Raw genomic sequence first — 26,804 nt, 5'->3', positions numbered from 1 at the left:
ACGTGAATCTAGCCAACACAAAATTTACATCGATTGAATGCCATACTTTGTTGATTTAACCGGAGCTTGTTTGGCGTAACTGGTTGAATCAATTGCACTAATTTGTTTACGAGGTAAAAAAAAAAAAAAAATACCGGATGATTCGAAACAAGTAGAGAATATATTTATCGTCAACCTCAGTATATGGTACTATAAACAGCCACTAGGCGGTAAACTCTCTCGCTAAAGAAATTCGGAATGTGACCCATTGAATATCAAATACATTCCTCAAAATTTTGTGTCAACGAAATTGTAATTGATATGATTCGAAGAATACATATTGTTGTGCTCTTGAATAACTCTAATATTCAGTCAATGCAAAATATATTTGAAACAACAAATTTCATTACCTGCTTCAATCACTGAACTCTTGACTCGACAAAACATGAATTTATAACAAGCTGAAAACAAAGAACAACCGAAAACGATTGAGGTGCGTTCAATCAAATTTTTAGTCATTTGAATCACACATTTTCTTGATACAAAATTCGCAACATCGCAAGGAACTCAACCCGTGTTATCTTGAATAAATTGATAGTCAGCATGATCATTCGAAGGCTTGAGTCAATTCTATATTAAGTTATTACGAGTATTTTGTTGAATTAAGTAAGTATTGTGTTCCCCGCATTTGACTATAGTATCTAATTTAATCAAACGAATATCGCTTGACTCAAATAATCCTTTCCCTCCGTTGTATATTGGACAACTCTAGCGTCAGTTGACAATGCAGAAATGGCCCACCATATTTTTTAAGATTACAAATAGATTTCAGATTTTCTAAGAGATTGACTCTGTGTTAGATAATCTGGGATTATCAATCTTAGTCAATGCTGTCAATATCGAATAAAAAGAATTTCTGCGTGTAATAAAATCATCTCAAAATTCAATGTTACTGCCTCACTGACTTGATATCGTACAATAGTATCTCGAATGCTGACCTCATATTTTTTAAGTCGACCAAAACAATATTCTCTTAAAGCGCAATAAACAGTAAAACGGGATAATATTTGTGCGAAGAAACGAAAAATATTCGACGAAAAACAGCACAAATAGATAATTTAATGAGGCATCTATCTTATATACCATATATATATATACGCATGTGTATCAGAGAAACGGATTGAGGATATCTTGATTAATTCGGACTAGACATGCGCGCAATTCGTTTTCCGCACTAACAATACCGTTCACAAATTCACGACGATATCGATGTCCGATATTAATTATCGCTAGTCTTTTTTTTAATTCCACATATTCGGGCATATACCTCATGTGCCCATTCTTCGAATGCGAATGGAAATGAACGTGGCCTATAAATGCCAACGAACCGAATCGTTGGTCCGTCAAGCTGTGAATCAGACGTTTTCGTCAAAACACTCAACAAGAAGTAAGCGTCGAACGGAAAAGAAATTCTGTATGATGTGAAAAAATTGACGAAACTGTTTTTGCGTGCCTTCATCTCCATTCGCGTTCTCTAGGTCCAGGGCTGGTAACGGCAGAACTTCAAAAGAAAAGTGAGAAGAGCGACGTTTTTGATTGAAATAGTAGCTGTTGAATTACTAAAACGTGACCAAAAAATTACTCGCCGAATTATTTTTCGCGCTTTATTCACAGTAAAGAACTGTTTCCTTGTTTGATATGGCAATGAGTGATGGATCATGAGGAAGTCGAATTACCAGTCATGCTCATGTATAATAAATTCGTAGTAAAATTTGTTTTTATTAAACAAACGTATAAATACTAAAATGATGATAATAAAAATTAGTAAAATATCATCTTCACAACAAAATACTTCGTACCTGCAGATAATTGTAATATTCCTTTTACTTTTACGATCATTTAAGAGGACTCGTTGCCCGTCTACGCGTGATTTTTAAGTTAGCATTGAACAGCTACTATTGATAAGCGGGGGTTCAAAAATAAACAATGTTTATATGACTGAAAGATACTAGTTTTATCATTATTTTGAGCATCGGAATTTAAAAACTTGTCTACAATTGTTTTACTTTGCACTCGCACACGATTTTCACAACACTTTCCACGTGACCTTCGAAACCGTTAGTACGATTTTTATCCAGTTTGTTATACATTTATTCTCACAAGTAATTTTGCTGGAATCAAAATTATTCACGTCCGATATAATAAAGAAAGAGAGTACTGTGAAGACTTTAGAGTTCTTAGTTCCAAAAATAACTACGAGTTTCTTGAACCTGAAAACACTTATTTTTTTTTCCTTCATTCCATGCAATGGTCACCTCGATAATGCCGTAAAAAGTGCACAGTTGACGCAAAGTCTATTACCTTCTGAAGATGTAGTAAGTCGAACAATTATAGACCATTATTCAAATTCCAAAACATGAAATATAGATAAAAACAGTGTCTTTCAGTCGTATATAATCATTGGTAATTTGTTTACCTTGCCCTATCCAACAGAAGCTATTGAAAATCGCCTTATACGCAGAGGACGATGTATTTTTTAAATATATTCATCACAGTTATATGGCATGGAATTGAAATCTGAGTATTTTATTGTTTTCTAATGCACTCAATATTTTGATTTATTTGAATCCAAGAAGTTTGCTCATCAGCTCTTCAGATCTTCTCGTACAGCTGACCAATTCTGAAAGTTAATTAGTTTTGAATCGAGCCAACTATCACTACGTGTGATTGAAATGATTCTCCGTGACAACACAATGGTTTAAATACAGATTTATTGACAAGTTATTTCAATCGGTTCTTGGAGTTAGGTTTTATGAATGGTTTGATTTACTTGCAACTCATGTTCTCTATAATGTTCTCTAAAATTGCGAATCTAGCCTGGTTCTCTCACTTCTGACTTGGCTTTCATACTTCTGACTTGGTTCTGATGACTTTGCTCTGAATCGAGGTTTTCATACGTAATTTGGGATGAGTTTAAAGGTATTGTTTAATTATACGAGCACAAGACGACTGATTTAAAGAACCAAGCGGTGAAGCGCTGATAGGGTACTTATTTATAAAATCAAAAACGTCATCGCTAATTATGAGAATAGAGATTCCTTGCATGTAATTTGCTCTCCCAAGTTTTCTGTATTTATTCTGCTCTCCCACGTTTTCTGCATTTAGTATGCAGGTTTATCTTAATTGTATTTTGAGTTTGAAATCAATTGTAGGTCTAACTATTTTGAGTTATTGCCATTACAATCGTAAATTAAGGGTTGTGTGTGGAGCCAATATCGAAATCATTACGTAGGTACGAACTTGGCTTACGAAATAAAGGGTAACATGATATGTAAGAACTTGCGATACAAGAGTATTGTAAATATGGTGGTACTTGTGTACATATATCGATATGGATCTAACAATATGAACTATGGTAAGAGCGCACAAAGCTTTCTCATCGTAACTATACGACAATAGTTTACAGTGCAAAGAAAGCGCCGCCATAATTATCAGCTGGAATGCAACAAGTCAATTAGAATATTTTCTATCATGCTTAACGTACATTTTCACGGTCTTTATAATTAAATATCATGGCACGGGTTTTTTTGTTAACTATGACCCCAAAGGCTGCGTCAAAGATCACGAATTGCGAAGATTCACCGCATCTTTGATCCTCATATGCGATGCAATTGGACTATACGCGATGAAAGAGTTGCGAAATTATCCGTCAAATTCCTGCAGAGAGCGACACCTGTCGAGTTTCTCCGAAATGTAAAAATCTTTGTCAGCTCATTCTTCGGTTAGTTTCGCGACTGCTGGTAAGAAAGATTTCTACGTAGAGCCTATGCAACGCGTTGGAGGAGTCAATAAACATAAAATCCAAATTGCGTAGAACATAGAATGCCAGAAAATGACTCATACGGCTCGGTTGGCATTGACGGTGACCCAGAGAGCAATAGCAGCAGAGTCTGTCTAAAATTCGCGTAACTGTAAAATCAACCGACTCGCGCCGCGTAAACAAGGTTCGCTTTGTGTCGATACTTCGGAAGGCATCGAACTCGGCGGGTTGTGACGTCGTGAGTCTCCGCGTTTTCTGTTGTTTGTTTGTTATTCAGTCGTGAAAATAGGGGCCAATCAGAATCGGATAAACAAAGAGGAGCGGCCCACTGATTGGCCAGACTGTCGCCAAGCCGAGACTCTGCGCCCAATCGGAGCCAGGTTCAGGAGCATCTTCTACGCTCAGTGGACTCGGCCATTTCTTTAGTGAAGCGTAGCAGCATAACCAGTCGAAGTGAATTTCTTGTGGTTGTTCGGTAATTTTGAAAGTTGAAAGAAGCAAGGACAACCAAAAGGATGATACACTCCGGGCGCACCAAGCTCGAGGTAACCCATGCGCCTATAATCCTGTTAGGTATCGTTAAACAAGTAATATCGAACATCGGGATACGCTGCACGGTATATGCGTGTTGTCATTACTGTGGCGAACAGCTGATCCGCATTTCTGTCTCCTCGGCCTGCGACACAAACTTCAAAATTTCGCACCGCAGTTAGACTCTATCCGAACCACTGTTTGATATCGCCGATTGCTTCGCGGCTCACGGAAGCTTCTTCCTCGCCGTTATACTTGTGTTTTCATCCTCCAATCTCGCGGTCGGTGTCTCTTTGTTCCCCCTGTATTTTACTTGCCTCATCGACTTACTTCAGGCGGTTTTTCCTTTGTTGTTTACAACGGAACCATCGTCTGGCTGGATTAAAAATCGTTACTTTTTTCATTGTTATTTGATTTTGGAATGATAATTCCAAGCTAGTAGATATTGATTCTGATAAGTTGTGCTTTATTTTTTTCGTATACAATTTTTCACGAGACAAAGAACTTGTTATTTTTTATACTTTAATCTACCAATGTTTATGCTTGTATACGTTTGCAATCGTCGTTGCGAAAATATCGAAATAAACAACTGATCAATCTACCCTCAATTCTATATATAGACAATTTGAGTGATGTAGTAAACACTGCAACCAACAACTAATTTAAAATACGAATGTTTTGATGTTTGTTGATTTTATCGTTCTCTGCAATTCTAAACCACATTCAATCATGAAAGGTTGTCTACAGATATTCATTATTGCAAGACTTGGCTTATTATTCAGGCACAAATATTGCCCAACATCTTTGAAAGTGTTTGAGGTGAAATAGAATTGTGTTTCATACAAGATTATCAGTTTCAAAGAATAAACAAATTGGATTTCTATGCTCAGGACAAAAAAAGAGATATGTCAGAAATCATCTTAACATTTGCTATAACTTTTATTCCAAAGCAAGAATTCATTTTTCTTAGTCAAAAACGTGTCTAGTTTGTTCAAATTTTCACATTTCATGCTCTCTATGATAACTGTGCCAAATTCAACTGTTTTTTGAAGTCAATTATTGTTCAATATGTTCGATTGATTTGACTGAATTGGAACACCGTGTACAGATTGTACGAAGTTAGTTGAATATATAATTTTATTGCTCGCATACACCAAGTACTTCATTGTTAATGTTTTTGTTCTATCATTCTATCATCACGTTACAGTGTCAAGTGAATTACAGTGACGTAAATCGCTCCCTCTACTGCACACTAGTCAGTGGTTCATAGCTATGGCTTAGATGCCGTTATCTGATGACTTCATAATTTTACTATCAGTCTAGCACTTGTTTTGTGATTGGTTAGATTAAGGCTGTTCGGTTGCTGTTCTATTCAGAGCTAAGCATTCAGTCGCTCTTCGTGAAGCGTTGACTATTCTAAGAATTGCTGCAAAAATAGTACCAAGTATATGTATATTCAAGCTGCAGAATTGGGAAACGTTGATGAAGAAGTATAATATGCAAATAAGAAACATTACGAATGAGAATTAGACAATTACAAATGGTATGAGCAAGAGAGAGAAATATGGATAAGCAAGTGACGCAAAGCACTCTGTTATGAAATGTAATCATATTTTGTTTGCGAGAATTACGTATAGTGGAAATTATTTTTTAAATTGGATAAGATAGGAAGGTGGAATTTTTCATTTGCTTAACTTTTTTTTTCATCTCATAGTACCTATTGAAGATATGATTCTCGATATCTTTTACATTTCTATCTCGATATGTTCTTCAGTAATGGAAGTTTTAAATAATTCCAATTGAAATTTTTCCAATGAATATAACTGTAAAATTAAATGAGACGTCGAAATACGTCAAAACGTTTTCTTTCATCTCGAGTCATAGATTCATAAATAGAATATTCATAAATCATAAGTTTAGAAATAACAAATTTTTTCAAAAATAACACAAAAGAAATTTATTTTTCAACATGGTACTCCCATCCGCTATTCTTTTATTAATAATATATTGTTTTTATTGTTTATTCAAATTTGAATTTTGATGGAATTCTTGCGATAAAAAGTTAACATCTCGTTAGATAAGAAATTTACTTCATGAAATGCGTAGTCGACTAAGATACAGTATACAGGACTTTCCTTTTTTCACTAGACTAAACAGAAAATTTTTGTGTGAAAAACTTTTTCTTCTAATTAAAGAAACAAACAGCTTCATAGCGCAACGCTCAATCGACAGTAAATTCCCTGAAACAAATTTTTCGCCTAATGAGAAATTCATTTTTTTTTTCGGTAGTTGACATTTGACCCAATTGGTATTTAAATATATAATAGAAATATAACAAAACAGATACATAATGATAGTTGGCTTAAAATTTACAAACAAATACATTCAAGGATATTCTTTGGAAAACTTACTTAATGTAATCATTGAGATTATAAGAATTCTTTTTCGAGTTTGATTTTTATACGATTATAATTTTTCAATATTTTTCCAAAGAATTTTCCATTCGTAACAAGAAAAATATGTCTTGAATTTTTTCAACATCTTACTTTCATTCATTTTATAATCATTTAAAAAGTTTGTAACTCCAAAACAGTGAGGATATATAATTCAAAAAATTTATGAATATTCCTTTTTATAGGTAGAATTAAATTTTAATGAAATGAAGCAAATGAAAAATTTGACCATGAATCTTATCAGATTTAAAAAATAATGTCCTATAAGTAGAATATATTTTAATGACCTTTTTATGTTAGCCTGATGAATAATCAGTTTTATTTTATTTTCTAAAGTAAAGGAGTTGTATGTACAAAGTGACTGTTGACTATCGGCGGAGACAATTATCTAATTCATTTAACGGGTATGTATATTTACTAAATCTAGGAAAACTAAATCTTCACTGATATTACATCATTCAGAAGATCTTTGTTGTTTTCTTTTTGTTTTTGTTTTTTTGACCGCCTAACATCGCTGTGAATAATACGCAAATATCTGTTCATACTAAAATAATCATGGAGTTAGTTTCATGCAAAATGAAAGCACTCTTATTTCTGCAATACTAGGCGCGTATTACAATTATTAGAAGTAACGGATCATTACTGCTTATCTGCTTGTCTCAGCACTAACATTCGAGTATATTGGTTTTCGTAATATATGCTTGTCGAAAGTACAAGTTCAGCCTATTATTAACGTTCACAGAGGTACGGAACATTTCTGTGCTCGTTTATAACTATTCATATGCAGGCACCAGCTGATTATTCTACACGTTAAATTTGGATCTCATTGTCAGGGGGTAATATATACTTTGAGCAATGTGAATACCGAAGCATTAATTAAATGATAAAGTTATGATGATACAATACCAACAGACTTTACTTTGTTCTATATTTCAAGTGTTACAATAACTTCATTGCTTTCATTCATTATTTGCATTGCTTGGGGTTGGGCATACCATTAATGTGACTCAGTTATTCGTACCCATCTACCCATATGTGTACGTGATTTTTAGCACGCATGAACATGCGAGTAAAAAAATTGCGCTCATTTCAGAACGCAACATAATCAGTATCATAAATCAATGAAGGATTACTCAACAGCCTCCTCGTGAAAAAAGTTAAGTTCAACGGTTTTTTCTTAGAAAAAAGCAAGTCGAATCGGCGTTGGTGGTGGAGGTCAGATACAAGGAGTCGAGGAAGCCGGAAGCGGCGGGGGTCAGTGGTGGCGACAACAGCAACCCTCGCATCATCATCATCATCATCACCATCATCACCACCATCACAGTGGTTACTACACTGCTCAACACAATCACAACAATCCTGTCACCACGATGAAGCAGTCTTACATGCAGGTCGGTTCGCCGCTTGTTATCACTGTGTGTACGTTTAAAAAAAAACGTGAACGCAGCTAAAAATCAGGGAATTTTGAGAACCGGGAAAAATGCGACAATTTGCTGGTACTTCGGGATATTAATCAAAATTATATGAAAGCGAAGTTAGTAACTGTGAAATAATGAAAAATCTAGAAAAAATGTACTTTTTTGTAACTTTGTAATGATTTTGAATTAAATGAGTTGGCCAAATATTAGTATTATCCTGCTCAAGTGAAAAAACTTACACAGCAAGAAAGTTAAATTCGAGAGTGCAAGATAGGATATCCAGAAAGAGAAAAAGATCGTCCAAGGGCAGAGCATTGCTTTTTCTATAGTCGAATATTCACTAGTTTTGAACATCGAAATAATTGACAGTTTATTATTTATTCCAATAATTTTCAACATTTAGTTTTGTCATCGTTTAAACTCACAAAAAACTTAAAATTTGTTCTTATCAATAAGTTCACAAGATGTACCCGACAATGAATAAAGTTTATATAATATTTTCACATTCTGAATGTGCTTTGAAATTAGTAACATTCCAATGAAAAGTATTCACACATAACATTGTATACCTGGATCTGCATTGTATCAATGTACAATTCCTACAGAATTTCAAAATTTTTTGAGGCCTAAACTACATTTATGGAAACTCAACTGCAATGTTAGAAAGCGCTGCAATATGTGAAGTACTTGCAAAATGAAATGGATCAAATATTTTTTTTCTGGATAATAGGTTTAGTAATAATCCAGTAAGTACCAGTAACCCATGTCAAATTTTCATATACACCCTAGTGTTACCCAAACTTGTTTACGCAATTTTTCAATCCTATGAATCATCGAATGTAATAAATAATCCTTATTGTTTCAGTTGACACGAGTCTTTCATGATGATGAAGCACAGATTAATAAGAAGCTTCCAAAGGAACTATTACTTAGGTATTGTTTTTCTGTCTCAACACACATCCTTTATGTATTTTAATATTATGGTAGTATAGAAGCTCATTGATGATAAAAAATAACTGCAATCACACACGGTTCGGTAACAAAAAGGAGTTGGATTATACTAGACCGGGAGCCCGTAACACTTTTTTCATGTCTCATTTGTTCACACTCAGCAGTATAAGACCCACACAAATCCTACCTTCCAACACACGGAGATGACTTCGCCGAACATAAATCGTGGACCAAAAAGTGGGGGCTGTGCCGGTGAAGCTGTATTAAAAAACCCGGGATCTAGAATTATTACTTACCGTTCGGCGTTTGTCGCAAATTACTGTAAATGAAAAAAAAGTTTGGGCGGACAGCATTGTCGAACGTGTAGAGTGGATATGACGCGAAGCGACTCTGTTTATTGTTGTAAAAAATTGTTAATAAAAAATCATAAGTTCTTAACGTTCGGCATTTTGTTAATTCATATAATTATATACTAAACTCGAGATAATATGATCGCCGAATATTTAGGCTGGATCGGCGGCCAGCCACCTACGCGTACTTTTGTCGTAAGGGTGTAGAGTATGCATGTATCATACATTAATGTTCGGCACTGATTTTATATTGTTTATCAAATAAAATGGAAGTATAAAAAATACATGCCGAACAAATTATTTAGATATTGAACTTTGTAGACCTTAAAATCCAAGTTTAGGCAACAGTATTATTTGTTACCGTTCGGCGATGGTGTTTTATGATTAATAATAGTATAATAAACGTATCAATGTAACTCTCGAACAAAATGATGAGAAATATTTCATGTAACTAGGGAAAAAAGAATCCATAAATAATTCCTTAATACAACGGTATAAATGGCCGATTTTGTTATGTTGGGTTTGCAAAAATTCCGTAACAGATATTTTTCAATTAATTATGGTGTGCCGAACAAAAAAACGTAATCGCCGAACATTCATATTGCTAAGGGTCAATAGTTTTCGAAAAAAAAATTATGCAAATAGTAGAATATGTGAACTGTAATAATTTTTTTTTTCGGAAACTATAGAGTTCAGTAAAAAATGTTATATAATAACAATATCTTAGAATCGATTAAAGAATATCCTCAATTTTCAGAATAAAAAAAAAATTTTGAAAATTTTAATGTTTTAGATATGTTGGAAAACCAAAAATCATCTCTAAAAATTTTCAAAAAAAATTGAAGGAATTCTTTGACTAGTTCTAAGATATTTTTGTTCACAGATAATTTGTGCTGAACTCAATACTTTTCAAGAAAAAAATTACCTTATATTTTTGTAGAATATTGAAGTGCTTGCCGCTACATTATAAAAAGGAGTGGTTCAATGATTACATAAAAATTCCCTGTCAAACTTTAACTATCGTGAACACCCCTGATCATGATTACAGCATGAGTTCTTGGCGGTAACATTGCAAGAAAAAATCCAGAAACCAAATTTTTTCAAAAATTTCCACGTTTTTCATGCTTAAATCGGCCATATTTTTTTTTCTCGATGTCTAATCGGAATTTTGAGCCCGTATTCTGACACAACAGTACCTCGTACCACCCATTTTTTGTTTATTTCGGAGAGCACTTTTTAATTGAATTGATATATAAACCGTACAGCTGACCGCACTCGCACGTCCATGTGTTGCCTGAATCTGCCACCGAGCCGCGCCACTAGAGTTATCCAAGAGGCGTATACGTTTAAATTTTTCAATACTTGGCGCCGCGTGCCTTGATATTTTTTTTTGGAATAACTTCCTTTGTATCCATCGTTTTAACGTGCAACTTGACAAATTGCTTACTATAATGGACATCTATAAAATGCAATGCATGCCGAACGATAGGTAGTTATTGTGATATATGAGCATTGGGCCGACAATTTACAACTGTTTTTTACGTCATGCAGATCCATTCAAATTGTTCGGCAATAGCTAGTTTTTCATATTTTGCATTGTAATAAGTTGCTATAAAAATTCCAAAGGTAAATGTATGATACACGCATACTCTACACCCTTACGACAAAAGTACGCGTAGGTGGCTGGCCCCCGATCCAACCTAAATATTCGGCGATCATATTATCTCGAGTTTTAGTATATAATTATATGAATTAACAAAATGCCGAACGTTAAGAAGTTATGATTTTTTATTAACAATTTTTTACAACAATAAACAGAGTCACTTCGCGTCATATCCACTCTACACGTTCGGCAATGCCGTCCGCCCAAACTTTTTTTTCATTTACAGTACTTTGCGACAAACGCCGAACGGTAAGTAATAATTCTAGATCCCGGATTTTTTAATACAGCTTCACCGGCACAGCCCCCACTTTTTGGTCCACGATTTACGTTCGGCGAAGTCATCTCCGTGTGTTGGAAGGTAGGATTTGGGTGGGTCTTACACTGCTGAGTCTGAACAAATGAGACATGAAAAAAGTGTCATGGGCTCCAGGTCTATACCTATTTATAATTTGACAGGATTTTATCATACTTGGACGTGGTTTCGCTGTGTCGATGTGCCCAAGTCAGCAAAGCTTGGAACGTTTTGGCCTTGGATGGATCCAACTGGCAGAGAATTGATTTGTTTGATTTTCAACGGGATGTCGAGGTAAAGCAAGTTCATTGTGAAAGTACTTGGTAGGGAATTGAAATGTATAAATTCACCGATTTAATATATGAATATTTTTAAAATCACTCATCCTCAGGGTCCCGTTATTGAAAACATATCCAGACGCTGTGGTGGATTTCTTAGACAGTTATCATTGAGGGGATGCCAAAGTATAGGGAACAATTCGATGCGCACATTGGCCCAATTATGTCCGAACATTGAAGAGCTTAATCTAAGTCGATGCAAAAAGATATCGGACACAACGTGTGCTGCGTTGAGTAGTCATTGCTCAAAATTACAACGACTGAATTTAGACTCGTGTCCCGAAGTGACGGACCTTTCTCTAAAAGATCTCTCCGAAGGCTGCCCTCTTTTGACGCACGTCAACCTCTCGTGGTGCGAACTTCTCACGGATAACGGGGTTGAAGCTTTGGCCAGGGGATGTCCAGAGCTAAGAAGTTTTCTTAGCAAAGGTTGCCGGCAACTAACTGACAGAGCCGTCAAATGTTTGGCTCGGTATTGTCCTAACATGGAGGCCATTAATTTACATGAATGTAGAGTAAGTAATTTCTTTCTAAGTCAGCAGTTTACCATTAATTTCATTCCAATGTTCGTAATACTTACTCTATTACTTGTTTGTATACTTTATTTCGATGTCTAGTAAAGAGTGGTAAAAAAATGTCAACCCTATTGTTGACTGCTCTGACAGAAAAGAATTTCGTGTAAGAAATATTGGTGAAATTAATTATCCAATCTGAAATAAAATTTCAGAATATCACTGACGATGCTGTACGAGAGCTTAGCGAGCGGTGTTCCAGACTTCACTACGTTTGTTTGTCCAACTGTCCTAATCTTACAGACGCAGCGTTAGTAACACTGGCGCAACACTGTCCATTATTAGGAACACTTGAATGTGTTGCATGCACGCACTTCACTGATGCTGGATTCCAAGCCTTGGCCAGAGTAAGTTGTTCACACTAGTCTGTTTGAGTCTGATCTGCAATTCGGAATTCAAAACAAACCTGTACTTTATTCAGAATTGCAGATTGTTGGAGAAAATGGACCTGGAGGAGTGCGTCTTGATTACGGATGCCACCTTGATACATTTGGCCATGGGATGTCCTCGACTGGAAAAACTCGTGAGTGGCGCAAGCTTCTTCCATCCTCTGAGGAGCATACATACGAGTAGATGGCTGAGAATGTGGGTGCATTTTGGAGATTTATATCGCGACAACCAATCGTTCAATTTGATTGGGATTCATTTTATTCAAAATTATGTAGATGAGACCTTGTTAACGAATTTTTTCCACGAGAATCAATTAATAGGAAGCATTGTTATTGACAGTAATGTCAATTATTTCGCTCGGCGACATTTTTTGCAATGCCCACGATATTTCAAAAACAGCCCAACTGATTTACTTCAAATTTGAATACAGTACTCTTGAATAATTCATCCCTTTTGCCAAAATCTCACTTTTTCTTATCGTATCTATCAGCTAATGTGATGGCAGAAGTTGTAAACTGTTGACGAAAAATCGAATTTCAATTTCAAACGATAATGATTTTGTCTCAAAAATAAAAAAAAATAATTAAAATGGCGTTTTTGAAATATCCATAAAATTGCAAAACATGTCACCGAACAAAATGTTCGACGTTACTGTAAATAACAATGTTTGCTATTATGTGGTTGTAGTAAACAAAAAATACGTAAATGAAGTGCGATCTACATACTTTGTATAAAACGAACCCTAATCGAATTGAATAATTGGTCAAAGAAATATAAATACTCAAAGTTCGTGCACTTTTTCAACTGACTACTCACACGTACCACCTTAAACTGAACAATTCAAATAACTTGGGTTAAAAATGCTGAAACAGAGCTTATCCCACTGCGAACTTATAACTGACGAGGGTATTCGGCAACTGGCACTATCCCCATGTGCGTCCGAACACCTGGCAGTTCTGGAACTGGACAATTGTCCTTTGATCACTGATGCCAGTCTTGATCATTTGCTCCAAGCTTGTCACAATCTGCAGCGCATCGAACTCTATGACTGTCAGCTCATCACTAGAGCTGGCATACGAAGATTGAGGGTAACTTGTCCATTACTTTTTATTCTACGTTTATTTGAACGTGATGCGGTTTACTTGCTTTTCCAATTTTTTTTCTTACTTCATGGGACACATATTGATAAATTTTTAGGAGGCAAGTTGACGTCATGAACTTCTAGTATATTCTGTGACTTTTTTGCAATAAAATTTCTTTGCCTGGTGCTACTTACGTAGTATGTGCAGTCCTTTGAAGAGTTCTTGATTTAATTGAATTCTAAATAATGTTTGTTCCGGTGTTTTGCAACAATCAAGTCTGCCATTCTTTGGTGAGTATACCTACACTATCAAATTGCGGATGAATCACGTTGGAAGAGATTCTAGATGTCAAGTTTTTTTTTGCAAGAAGCACTGCGACCATCTACTAAACACCGTTAAACTGTTCAAATTTAGGGTAATATATTGTTATTAATTTTTTTGCCAGAACAATCTCTAAACTGTATCTTATACCGTACAACAAATCCCTTTGAAGTATAATTCCATGGATTCCATAGCAAAAATCTTTTTAAGTTTAAGTCTAAGCGGTGTCTCTGCAGCAGCCGACTTTATTCCATTCAAATAACATGTACAAAAAAAAAAACATCTACTTATTGCAGTTTTTTCGCGAAATTTTCCGAAATAATCGTGAGTACGTCCTTGTATGGATATAATCGTGTAGTCACATTATTTTGAAAAATAGTGATACCTTTTTCTTATATTGGAACAACCGAAAAGCAGAAATTAGTCAAATCAGGAAATTTTGTACCGTTTCTTCGAATCGGTAGACTGAAGCCGACCTTCGCAGGTATCAATGAAAACAAGTATGTTTTCAGATATTTACATTGACATGAAATCAGTCCAATTGCGAAATCGTAGTACACGTTTTATTTTGAAAAATTCCACAAAGAAGCTGGAATAAGTGTTTTTTCCGCTCTAATAAAATACGAACGTGTCACATGATAAAAGGCACCTCTTAGGCTTGAACTAAAAATTCTATATTTCGAGAGGATTTTCAATTCGGGCAAACCTAACGTGAAGATCTTGTTCCGTCGAAGAAATGTATTGCCCAAAGCTGAAACGGTCGAAGACTGTGTATAGTAGATGTTCCAGAGAAGACATTACTAGGGGTATAAAATTGGACGTGTGCGTAAATTACAACTTCGAACCCTCTGTAATCTATCTGAGACTCGTTATAATAAAGTCAGTGTTGAGTATGGATTCAAATTTCTGTTACAGACACACCTTCCGAACATAAAGGTTCACGCATATTTTGCACCAGTCACACCTCCACCAAGTGCTGGAGCATCGAGACAACGTTACTGCAGATGTTGCGTGATACTGTGATCTGTTCATTTGTTTGATAATTAAACGTAATGGGCTACTGTTGTGATTACGGGATTTGTGAACGGTTCGCGATACCCGGAATCGGGAGAACGATACATGCCTGATGCGGTGAATCACTATGCAATGTTGGCTGACGGCGCGAATTGAATCTTCGATGATCAATAGCCCGTGTACTTGTCAACGATTGAATAATAATTCATTATCTATTATTGTTTAATGCGTTCTGCCCGTCTCATGCTTGGAGAGTGAATCACGAATAGATTTTGTTGCTGTGCATCTGAGTCGTTGACACATGGATAGCGCGTCGCTAGTGCTGGAAGTCATTTCTACATCGCACGAGATTTGTTGCTTTACTCACACAGTGCGAGTAACAGTGTGATAATCAAGTCTATACCATTAGTTTCTATATTTCTACTTATCGTTTCTTGGTTTCTTAAAAGCCAAAGCGTACGACACTCGGTACAAAGACGCAATGCTGCTGTTAGAAATTTGGTAACTGGTTGAAACTGGTATTTTTTTTACCGCGTCATTATTTGATTCAACAGACCCGCTGGGGATTTTATTTCGTTGTTTCGTAACTTATATCTGTCACATCGTAATGCGTAACTATTTGCGAATTGCCCAAGTATTATATGTACATGTAATCATTATCATTAATTTTCTTTCATTTTTTACTCAACTTGGACGCTTTTGTCGTGATCCTGGCTAGGAGAGTACAGAGACTGACAAACGGATCAAAGCGTAATTTCAATTCACGTTTGAAGTACATATTTCTCAGTAGCCTACCGCAGATCAGATACACTGGTATGTGTAATCAGAAATTGCATTCGTATTATACATGTATATGTGGGGCATTCCTCTTCAACTATACCAACATTCGCGGGAAGTTCGGTGAAATTTTTTTTATGGGATTGAGTAAAGCTACGTAAATAGTTGAAGAAATTGATTTTCATGACTGTGGCCCGTCAATAATAATAACAGTAATAATTATCATTCATGGACAACTAACGGTTTGTGAAAATAATCGTACTCAGAACAAATGTACGGTTCACAGATGTCAATAACGTGGCAAAACATGGATAAAATCCTAAATGATCAAGGTTGAATGTTGGTCAAGTTGGCATGGAATATCCCATATCTATATACAGTAAGGTGATATGTACACGAAGTAATCATTAGTGGCAATAAATTTGCCGCGATATACCTTATATATTTGAATAAACTGACGATAATCTAAAACTATATTATATAATATTGTAAGAAAAAACGAGAAGAAAATTTCGAGAAAAGCGGAAAGAAATGAAAAAAAAAACAATTGAAACAAATTACCCATAATAATAATAATAATTACCATTATTATTATGATAATAAGATATGTTTTATACGCTGCTGGTCGTCTTTAGAATTATACGTAATCATAAAGTGTAGTCTGTGCAAATGTTGATGTATGTTACTAATGCGTATGTATGCTATTTCACTAAATTTGGCACCAACGTAATGTATTCTTTTTATTCGTTGCTAAAGGTAGCAACACTTAGTTATTCGGTATTTCCGATGAGGCCGGTGCTATATCAACATTAGCTTGGGTGTTGGTGTTAGGCTTAGTGAATAAGTCGTTTCGAATAATGAGCCCTACACATTATATACAAGGTGATTGATTATTATTAATAGCTCCAGGCGGATATCTCGAAAACGAAAAGAGAAACGTTGAAACATTAGAAGAATTTGAGTTTTCAATTTAAATTTGCCAAAAATTCGGTAAGATTTCTTGACTTTTCCATAATATTTCCAGGTAAAATAAAAATCTGACTAATCTAGATTTTCTAGGTTTTCCGGGTTTTCACGTAGAGTGATAATCCGAAGTTTGCTATTATCTCGCCATTAGCTGCTTGTATCCAAAATATATATTCTCCGTCTAAAATCAGACATTAGTTGCGAAATCTCGGAAATGGTACGACCCTGAAGCCAACGCATATCGGTATCATCTTCCCCCTTCGAAACACTCTAAGTTTTGTGTAAAACTTTTTTTGTACCTTTTCATTCTTGGGATGTTCGCCAGAGATGCATGAAATCGACTACCCTGTATAATAGAGTACAGAGTTGCGTTCTCGATATATTTAAGTAATTAGAGTGTGCCTGAAATTTTTTTTGTGGTTTTTAAACCCAATAGGAGAAATTCATCATTACGGGTACAGTACCGCTGATGTGCACTGCCCTCAATCATTTTTAATGCCACATGTGAACGCGTTTTGAAAATATTGGTCCCCAAAAATTCTGATCTCATATTAAAATCTTGTTTGGTCATGAGTTTGCAAGATTCCTCTCATGAGCGACGTTGATTACATCTTGACTTCCTTCCCTTTGTACAGTCAGTGTCACGGTAAACTCTTGCAGAAGTCAATGGTAGTTGTTTAATAGTCAAGTGCACTATAATCACATAGAGTTGAATTTCCTATAATAATTAATTTCAAAGTGTGAACGCTGGTTGAGATTGGGTTAGCTGTACGTCCAGTGAATATAGAGTAGGTACGTAAGATGAGAAATTCGGTATTTGTCACACGTGATTCTATATAAATATTATCAAACTTTCTTGAAACATTTTCATTCTTTTTTTTTTTTTTTTTTCATTTTTTCGTTAAAATGGAGTGTGTTTGAGCAAGTGTTTGGCTGTGCAGTAGAATAGATGAATTGAATATAAAAGAAAAACGTAGAAACCATCAAAAGTGTTTATCTGCCTGTCGAACGCCTCTTTTATTACATAATACGCCTGTGATACAAGTAAATTAATACCAGTTACAATAATTTGTAAATGAATGAATGAGTGAAGTGGCTCTCAGATATCGATATCTTATACCAAACGTAAAAACGGTAAAGATAAAATAAAGTAAAAACATAATTAGAAAATTAACATACCCTATGATAAATACAATTTCCAAGGAGCAAATCGAAGTATGTTGTATATCGAAAAATAATACATACCTATACTGTCAATGCAAAATATTTATCCCAACATAACGCAATTTGTATTTACGTAGAGTTTCAAGTTGCACGCAACACTGTATTATTGGACTCTCATTACGCAAAAGGCACTTTTCCAAACGATCTATGTGTTTATTACTACTCTATCAATGTGTAGTCACTCTGTAGTTAGGACCAGTGTTGCATTAAATACTACCCAGGAAAAGAGGAGAATGGGGGAAAAATATTAATCACACTAAAATCGCTATGAAATAAAATATTCGTCTACGATTTAAGGATTAACTTTGTTGCTTGTTCGGATAACTCATTTGCTTGCATCCCCCATCCCGACAAACGAAAAGAAAAAAAAATTTTCTACTGAAATCTGACTTGCGACAATGACTGTTTTTTCATTGTTAGTTATGTTACAATATAGAACCCCAAGGGCAGGAAGTTATAAAGAGTGATTCGCGGTCCCGCGTTTCAGGAAGTGACAAATCCAAAAAATTGAAAACGTAAAATAGCTCGTGAGTTTTTTTTTATATTTTAGATTGCTCATACTTTAAACATTTTTTGTACACAAATTCCTTGCTTCAACAAAACCAGATTGATGATTAATTAAGCTTTTATCGGGAATATCGTCAGTTGCATATGAATCAAATACCTATAATCGTTTGATAAGAATCATCTTCATCATTTGGCTTCATTACGAATAGATTGTTTCATACCTCATACAGGCGTGAGGCGCCTTGCGTATAGTACAGTGCGCTCTCTCAATAGGGCCGCAACAATACAAGAGTACCAGTTACCTTTGCGTGAGCGTCGCGCCACGAAAAGGTTTCAAACTCTTTCAGTCGAGCCAGCCTCTCGTGCACGCGCGAATAGATTGTTTACATCGATTAGACTCCCATTGCGTTTTATTTTAGCCTGAAAAAACACTTCTGTGTCAATATGTGATTAACACATCTTTTTTTTCTTATACATAATTATTCATGTAAACCTTCTATGTAAAAGATTACGTATTTCAATGGGGAATAAGTTCATTTATGTGGTAATAGAAATGACAGAACCATCGCATTTTCGGCGCGGCCCTATTGAGAGAGTTGTGCTTTAAATATAAACTTGGGCCAGGGAGTGGGGGACAGCAACAGTGTACGAAAGCGGGAAGCGGCCCTATTGACAGAGTGCACTGTATTAGCTTATTTTCATATCAAAAATATGTAACAAGAATATAGTCGTAGGATAGGGGTAAAGATAAAATAAAAAAAAATAAAAATTCGATTTTCGATATGGGAACCAAATCTGAATGACTCGAGGCAAGACTGATTCCTTTTTTTCCGTTCAATGTGTACGATAAACAAATATGTTTTTATGGCGTTTGCATTTTTTTTTTTCTCTTTTTTTCGAAACACGTGTAACTTAAGTAATTGTTGAACATTAAAGGTGAACCTTATATGATACCGTATTACATTGATAATACGACTCTCCCATGGACTGTCCGATTATGTCTTGCATTGGCCATATTGTGTAGATTATAGAACAGTAATATCTAATAACTACCGTTATGATAACCATACGTTGATTTAGATTACATAATATTATTTAATATTATACCAATATATTATACATAAATATATATTATATATATATCATGTAATTACGCTGTCTCGTAATAAGCAACCGTGTGTCTTGTATATATTTTCATTAATACATGTATACAATAAACTATATTCAAGGATATTATTGTATGCAGAAATCGTCCTTCTGACAAGAAACAAGTGTAGTCGTAAACTCCTCTACGCGAATACGCTTGCGGAGTCCGGCTTGTTCAATTGATATTGAATTACAACAATTTAATTTTGCTACACTTTGATGTTTGGTACTAGCGGCTAACTAAAATACATCATTTCATCGACAAAGTTTATGACCATCTTATCAGGAGATAAAGGAAACCCGACTCCTTCTATCTTCATTACCTAGTTGTTTTTCTATTTAAATATTGTACTATAAAATACGTGATGGTATAGCAAACAGATTAATGGTAACCTAATCATATCTCTTTATATGAGTGGCCGTTTGTAGGCCCACAACTTATCATGATCGTAAATACTGTGAATCTTTTCGTACATGTACTTAAAGAAATATAACAAATTGTCGTATTGTCCGGAGTATTTATGCGTAAGAAAACTATCCGCAATATCGTCAGTTGGATTTTCCGCCTCAACTGCTTCAAGAGGCTCGGCAGAATAATTTTCGAGCGCGCCGAACGCGTTCGTATGTAGCTCGACTAAGAATTGATGGATAGCTTCTATCGTGGCCAGGTACCATCTTGGACTCGATTTCTGGTGCCTCCAGAATTGGGAAATACGGGATTTCAAAACAACGCAATCCAGTTCTACGAAAATTATATACAACTATTTCACAATAAGCACTTAACCACAAAGTTGTATCTAAATTACATACTGAAGCCTGCATCACGTGAACTGCCATATTAAGTATTATAACGTGGTATTTATAAATGCGTAAATACCAACCTCTAAGTCTTGGATCCTTGTAAATAGACTTGGTCTGATGCCAGGTACTATCGATGAAAATTGCCCGGGTTATTGGAAATTCGTTATGTATTTTCTGTTCCTTTGAGTGACCTCCATTGTCGACTTTCCTTGTGAACAAATCTTCTATACTGCATGCCGTTTTACTTGGGAAGATCAACACTACCTACAGAAATAAAACTGTTATTTATAACTATGCAATTAATCAATCCGAACTTCACTTCTTAGGGATGATACATACTAAAAATTTTTTGAATTCTCCAAATACGAGGAAACAAATGTTTTGTTAATTCAAGTAAATGTGCAGATTCACTTTATAATACAAATTATTGCTCCGACCACTTTTCTATTGGTTCAAATGATATTTCTTCGAATCGAGGAAAAATTTCTTTAGCTATATTTAGTAAGTTCAACAAAATCCTTTCTCTATGTGTGCAAGTTTTGCCACCATACAATGAATAATCCATCCTCGAATACAGTCACCTTGTCGTCCACCAAAATTTCTGGAAACTCTGGATATGTGTATATTCGTACATCTTCTGGGGCTATTAATGCCGCGTGGATCGCCGTACTCTTGCCATCGATTTCCCGAGGGTGTTTTATAATATCAATTTTTATTGGCAACTTGAACAAAAAAAAGTTGAAATGGAAACGCTTCACCTTGTAGTAGAACGACCTGATCTATTGTAAATTGAACGATGAAAGGACCAATAAATAAAAATACAATTCAAGAATTCCATTTTCTCGAGCAAGAGAACGATCGTGAAAGTTTATTTCGTTAAAAATTCGTTATCCAGTGACCTGATTGTAGTTTCCTTCTTTATTAGTATAATCGAGTGCCAAGCGCCCGTTAATGATCCGAATTTTTCAAATCTTAAAAATCGAACACTCGCCGATTGGTAATGTAGTTAGGTTGGCAACTGTGGTGCGCTGCTTGTATCGCACCAGTCGGCAAGAATTGCATACATTCGAAAATTTAGCGGACCGTGCTGGTCACCGAATTATATTCTATTTCCGTTTTCCAGAGCACAGATTCAGTCACAGATAACATTGCCAATTTTCGACTACAATTCAAGTCCGTTTAATCTTTGACGGTAGAGGCTAAAAAGTTGTGATAGTCGAGAGAATCACGAATACATCGACTGGTAATAACGCGCGTCACTGAGTTTTAAAAATTGAAATAAATTGGAATTGACACTTATGACTGTCTTACTGATCGTTTTTATGAAAACGAATGAAGTGTTTTAGGATCGAAACCTGTATCTGAAACTGAAGCTTTTTTTCCTCAAAAACAAGACATATAAATGTAAATATATGTATAAATGTAAAAATTTCGTTTTCAATTGTACACTTTTAAATGTTTTTCTGGAATAGCGTGAAATATTTGTTGAAAATCAGTTTACGGTACAGAAATTTTTGAGTAGATTCAAATGCGTATTTTGTATACTATAAGTTGGGAAATCAAAGTCCAGGCTAGATGTTAATGTTGACAGCAGTGCTACGCTTCACGAGTATTCGAACGAATGAACTTACCTTAACTCGGGGTATATATCGTTCGTCGATAACAGGTGTGCAACAAGAGTAACAAAAAAATTTCCGCGATTTATAACACTTGTCGCAAATCTCTCTGCCCTGAATGGAATCTAAAATTTTGGCATCTCGGATCTTGAGCTTAACGAAAGGCGCCCTGTCGATAATCTTTTGCTCCTTTTCCAAGTCCGATAAGCTGTTGTCTGTTTGCACGTGCTTAAAGTTCAGCTGCAAACTCTCTTTCGCCATCTTGTGACTCTGAGACGCACGGGCACGTGCGTTTGGTTAGAGCGCGCAACTTGACTCGGTGTGAGTGACGCGACGCCATCTTTGTGGCAACTTCACACCGCTACGTCGCCGAAGCATTCGATTTCCGTTACAGATTCAAATCGTTTGTTAAGAAAATTGGTTGAAATTGTCCTTTTTTATTCAAAACACAGACGTGTCACCATTATGCAAATTCCTGCTGCTATGTTATATCTGCATATATTAAAAATAGCGAGAGTTGGGCCATTATGATGGACGCCAGTTTTCCAATCACACTCAGTATCGGAGTACCTGCGCAGAAGGCAACAAAAAGGAAATGGCGCCTTGAACTCGTATCCGTGGCGAAGTCGCCATTAATTGCTCATGCCGCGATGTTTGAGCGAGGCTTAACCGTGATGCGTTATTTAGGCAAAGTTCGTACTTTCTTCAGTTCGAACGTGAGCGTTTTGCAAATGAAGTTAGCAGTCTTTGTAAGCCAATTCCGTAGTGAATATAAAAACATCAAATTTGCTTAAACTTGAGCAATAATAACGATTTAGTTAGAAAAATATTTAATTTTCTTTCCGAGTACCCATTCGACAAGGTATAAGTTTATCTTGCTCGAGATATTCTCCATTCGAGTTGCTTTGATGCAACGATGTTACGAGACATTTTACAAGTAAGTATCGTCGGTTTATTGCAAAATAAAGGTGACAGTATTTCTGCGATACATTCTGCGTAAAAATTGATTATCTGGGATAATTTTTTTTAGCGTGTGAATTATAGGTGTTCTCCCGGTAATGTATCAAGATTACGATAGCAGGCATAAAAAGATGTTATTGTCTTGAATGCGAAAATAGCCCGTCGAAACCATCCATCCGAGTTCAATGAAGGTATAGGTATTTATATATGCGCTCCGTTAACCTTTTGCAGTTCAGTTCTCGATGGGCCCGTCAACCGTTTCACTCAAGATTCACGGCGAATAGTTTGGTAATTTGATTACGCCGTAATCTGATTAAACGACGCGTCTTTGGTCAATGTCTGGAAATCATTGTCTGGTCCGTGATATTCCGGCTCAGCGTTGTACTCAATATCAGGAAAAAGGGCGCAAGTTTCCCAAGTCACAAAGTTTGGCACTTTTTGAAAATGACGGAAATAGAAAAAACTCACTTTCGTTGCATTCGGGCAAAATTGATGCTCGAATATTAACAGTGAAACATATCATGCGCAATATATGGTATGAGTATTGATATAAATATAAACAAAACGACGACATACGATGTCGTTAACAAAATCAGGGGAAATCTGGATCACTAGGCGAGTAAAAAAATAGCCTCGTTTCTTTCTTTACTTCTTTGTCAAAGCGAACATCCCGTCTCTGTGATCAGTCAATTAAAAAGTATGTTGCACAATTAACGAGTGTATGTCGCCCGAAGGACTCGCCTCGTTGCCGAGCTTGTAATTAAAATCATCCGTGAATCGCTTGTAATAAGTTATCGTATCATTTTCAGTCATATTTCTCCACCCATCGTCGCAGGAAATACTAGCCGGATACTGCAGAAGTTTCACGCTGATATGTTCAAGAATACTCAAATCAGACCGAGATACGACGGAACGTGTGATAGAGAAGAACTTTAATTCGTGATTATGCTAAAGCCGAATGAATCTTCGCAGAGGAATCTTGAATGTAAAATTATCGCTTATGCAAAGCAGGTTGTCAAGTCCTGTCGATTTGTCTTTTAATTAGCATTTGAAGAAGGATTTAGTCGGACGTTTCTCTGCACACTTGAAATTCATTCTAGAGCTTAATATACCGGGCCGAGGAGATGTGCAGATGATAGAAAATTATAATACCGAAGAATCAACCGCCAACCCTGCATTTTAAATGTATCTTCACGGGAACACAACGCTAGGATTATGGCATATTATTTTAATTCTTATCATTTAGTTCCTTATTTGTCCGTTCAGACGTAGGAAATTTTGAATGTGTGCCAACAGGCTGTATAATTCTGAAACAACAAATTCAATCTGCAAACAGTTGAAAGTGTTTTTCTTATATATCTATGATCGAGGATAATTCCACGAATAAAATGGTGTCTGGTATAGGAATTAGTACGTTCAACGTTATATGAAATACATTCAGTTTTCTTAATCGCTTTAATGAATTTTTTTCTTCATGTTGTCACCGTGACAACGGGACTTTCAACTAGCGAAGCTGCAGTGCCTGAGAGTCGCTTGCGCCATACCCATTCTTTAGATCCAATCAATTATTCAAATCGCCATTCATTAATTGGATAAAATTGGTCATAAAATTTCACTACAGCAACGAAGGTGAGAATTTATCGATTTGTAGAACTTTTATCCTGGTTGGTATCTGGCTGCTGACAGCTGTCGCCATTTTCTCACCATTTTATCCTGCAGCTTTTAACCCTCTAGAAAACTACCCACATCGTAATAAATCTCGAGGGTTACTTTTTTCTTGGAGCCCTTATACGACTCGCTTGTGTTCGTGAGCAGTAAAAACCACAAAATGTATGAGAAGCAGAGATAGAGGGATTTGGCGTAACACGAAGCTGGTGTAAAAAATAATAATAATAACATCACACGCACGTTAAATACTTCTTGTTTACGCAATGCAAATCCTTTGCGTTCATTTGATATACGGGCTAGTCTCTTGAAATCTGTATATCTGCTTTTCCTGACCATTCAGTTTAGCTGAATGATCATTGCAACATGTAATTATAGTTCCGATTTCATGCTTAGGCGTATACTAAAATTTAACGTTCGCAACTCCAGAATTTGTATATAAATGTACATCGTTAAGATAGCGATGGGGTCATTCCACTGCTGTCGTTATTATCATTATGCGAAACCCCGATTTTGCAGATGTTTGGAAATCATCAAGCGTACACGGAGGGAAAGGAAATCTTGAACCAAGAAAATAGATTTTTTTGGAGCCCATTCGCTTCACTCTAATATCATTTATTTGTTCTAAATACGATGACTTGAATTGAACAACTTCGATCTAGTTAGTTTGTCAAAATGATTTAGTCAAGCGAACTCCTTGATTCAACAAAAGCCTTTCTTGTCGCGATCGAGTGAGGTATTGATTCGAGTGAACCTTTTGATATGTTTCGAAAATTGAGTTACCTAAATATCATTTCATTCGAAGTTCATGTATTGTTTCTCCAAGTCGTATGTTCGTTGACAGAAACAATTAGGTACTTCAAATAAAATAACTGCATGAATCTAGGCAACAAATAGGTAAAAGAAACACCACATGCTTTGAAACAAGGAGAGAATATATTCACCGTAAATCTCAGTATACTAGTACTATAAACGGCCACTAGGCGGTGAACTCTCTCGCTGAAGAAATAGCTTCAGAGATGGTTATACAACCGGGTAGTTGGCTAAGAAGTCAGATACGGACAACTTAATCATCAGACCTGTTACAAACGAAGAAGGCATAATACCAATTTGACGGTAATTAAACAGAAACTATCGATACGTATTCCATTATACTTTTACATAACAGTCATAAGTTTGTGGGTCTTACCCAAAAATATCGAATAAATCCTACCAAATTTTGTGTCAACCGAATTATAAATGATATCATTCGGAGAATAAATTTTGTGTGTTTGGATGACTCTTATGTTCAGTCAATGCAAAATATTAGTGTAACAAATTTCATTACCTGCTTCAACCATTGAACTCTTGACTCAACAAAACATGAATTAGAACAAACTGAGAACAAAGAACAATAAACGATTGAAGTGCGTTCAATCAAATCTTTATTCATTTAGTCATTCAGTAATTTTAAACTAGTACTTTCGCTTTTATAATTTCGTGTATTTGTTGTTTTGATACCGTGTCACGTTGTAAATGACGAAAAACTATCGTCATTTCTTGACGGTTCAACGAATCCGGAATTACTTGAAGGGCAACAAAATTTCAGTCAAAAATATTCTGTGTTTCAAATGTATAAGATGTTGCCGGAGGTCGACAAGGGTCGTGGTTTCGGTGGCATATGAAACCGCCGTTGAAATTTCAAGTCAATCTGTGCACGGTTCGGTAAATATCGTACTCCCGAGAGGCACCTGACTCGTTTTCGTAATTATTATATTAATAATTTTCCTTTACGATATTGCCCTTTATTCGAAATCAATATATAGACATCGGAGACATTTCGGTGGTGCTTAAAACCATGTTTAGAACTTCGGATTGATTTGTGCGATAGTTGAATGTAGCTGGTGTCATGTCTTCTGAGTGTGCGTACGACTCACTGGTGAAAGTGAACTTGATTTAATCCGATCCTTCATGCAATACATGCGATTC

At 35.7% G+C, this 26,804-nt stretch overlaps 2 protein-coding genes across 8 annotated transcripts; one reads left to right on the top strand and one right to left on the bottom strand.

The window, feature by feature from the left end:
- Positions 1–4,192: 4,192 nt before the first annotated feature.
- Positions 4,193–18,502, top strand: LOC124175014 (F-box/LRR-repeat protein 20). 6 transcript variants are annotated; one of them, XM_046554801.1, is made up of 11 exons: positions 4,235–4,344; positions 5,538–5,933; positions 7,120–7,187; positions 7,965–8,174; positions 9,067–9,134; positions 11,622–11,751; positions 11,849–12,310; positions 12,523–12,714; positions 12,789–12,890; positions 13,630–13,845; positions 15,076–18,502. In XM_046554801.1, the coding sequence occupies exons 4-11, from the start codon at positions 8,154–8,156 to the stop codon at positions 15,181–15,183; spliced, it is 1,299 nt and encodes a 432-aa protein (XP_046410757.1). In that variant the 5' UTR covers positions 4,235–4,344; positions 5,538–5,933; positions 7,120–7,187; positions 7,965–8,153; the 3' UTR covers positions 15,184–18,502. The 6 variants fall into 6 exon arrangements, with proteins under 6 accessions (XP_046410755.1, XP_046410756.1, XP_046410759.1 ...); XM_046554800.1 differs by lacking the exon at positions 5,538–5,933 and having other exon boundaries at positions 4,194–4,344; XM_046554803.1 differs by lacking the exon at positions 5,538–5,933 and having other exon boundaries at positions 4,199–4,344; positions 7,125–7,187.
- A 595-nt stretch (positions 18,503–19,097) lies between these two features.
- Positions 19,098–22,747, bottom strand: LOC124175016 (tRNA-uridine aminocarboxypropyltransferase 1). 2 transcript variants are annotated; one of them, XM_046554806.1, is made up of 4 exons: positions 22,227–22,744; positions 21,177–21,317; positions 20,676–20,859; positions 19,098–20,536 (listed from the first exon to the last, which is right to left on the bottom strand). In XM_046554806.1, the coding sequence occupies exons 1-4, from the start codon at positions 22,470–22,472 to the stop codon at positions 20,202–20,204; spliced, it is 906 nt and encodes a 301-aa protein (XP_046410762.1). In that variant the 5' UTR covers positions 22,473–22,744; the 3' UTR covers positions 19,098–20,201. The 2 variants fall into 2 exon arrangements, with proteins under 2 accessions (XP_046410762.1, XP_046410763.1); XM_046554807.1 differs by lacking the exon at positions 21,177–21,317 and having other exon boundaries at positions 22,227–22,747.
- Positions 22,748–26,804: the final 4,057 nt, after the last annotated feature.

This window comes from Neodiprion fabricii, chromosome 2, assembly GCF_021155785.1.
Source record: "Neodiprion fabricii isolate iyNeoFabr1 chromosome 2, iyNeoFabr1.1, whole genome shotgun sequence".
Classification (NCBI taxonomy): domain Eukaryota; kingdom Metazoa; phylum Arthropoda; class Insecta; order Hymenoptera; family Diprionidae; genus Neodiprion; species Neodiprion fabricii.
Note: the sequence above shows the minus strand (reverse complement) of the source record. Positions and strands in the feature narration are given on the sequence as shown.

Excerpts from the sequence above, each read along its gene's own strand:
- LOC124175014 (XM_046554799.1), top strand. The coding sequence starts at position 4,315 with ATGATACACTCCGGGCGCACCAAGCTCGAG. Across the intron at positions 9,135-11,621 it reads CCAAAGGAACTATTACTTAG|GATTTTATCATACTTGGACG; the intron begins GTATTGTTTTTC and ends ATAATTTGACAG. Across the intron at positions 12,891-13,629 it reads GTCCTCGACTGGAAAAACTC|AGCTTATCCCACTGCGAACT; the intron begins GTGAGTGGCGCA and ends ATGCTGAAACAG.
- LOC124175016 (XM_046554806.1), bottom strand. The coding sequence starts at position 22,472 with ATGGCGAAAGAGAGTTTGCAGCTGAACTTTAAGCACGTGCAAACAGAC. Across the intron at positions 21,318-22,226 it reads GATATATACCCCGAGTTAAG|TTGCCAATAAAAATTGATAT; the intron begins GTAAGTTCATTC and ends TTTTTGTTCAAG. Across the intron at positions 20,537-20,675 it reads CAAGGATCCAAGACTTAGAG|AACTGGATTGCGTTGTTTTG; the intron begins GTTGGTATTTAC and ends TAATTTTCGTAG.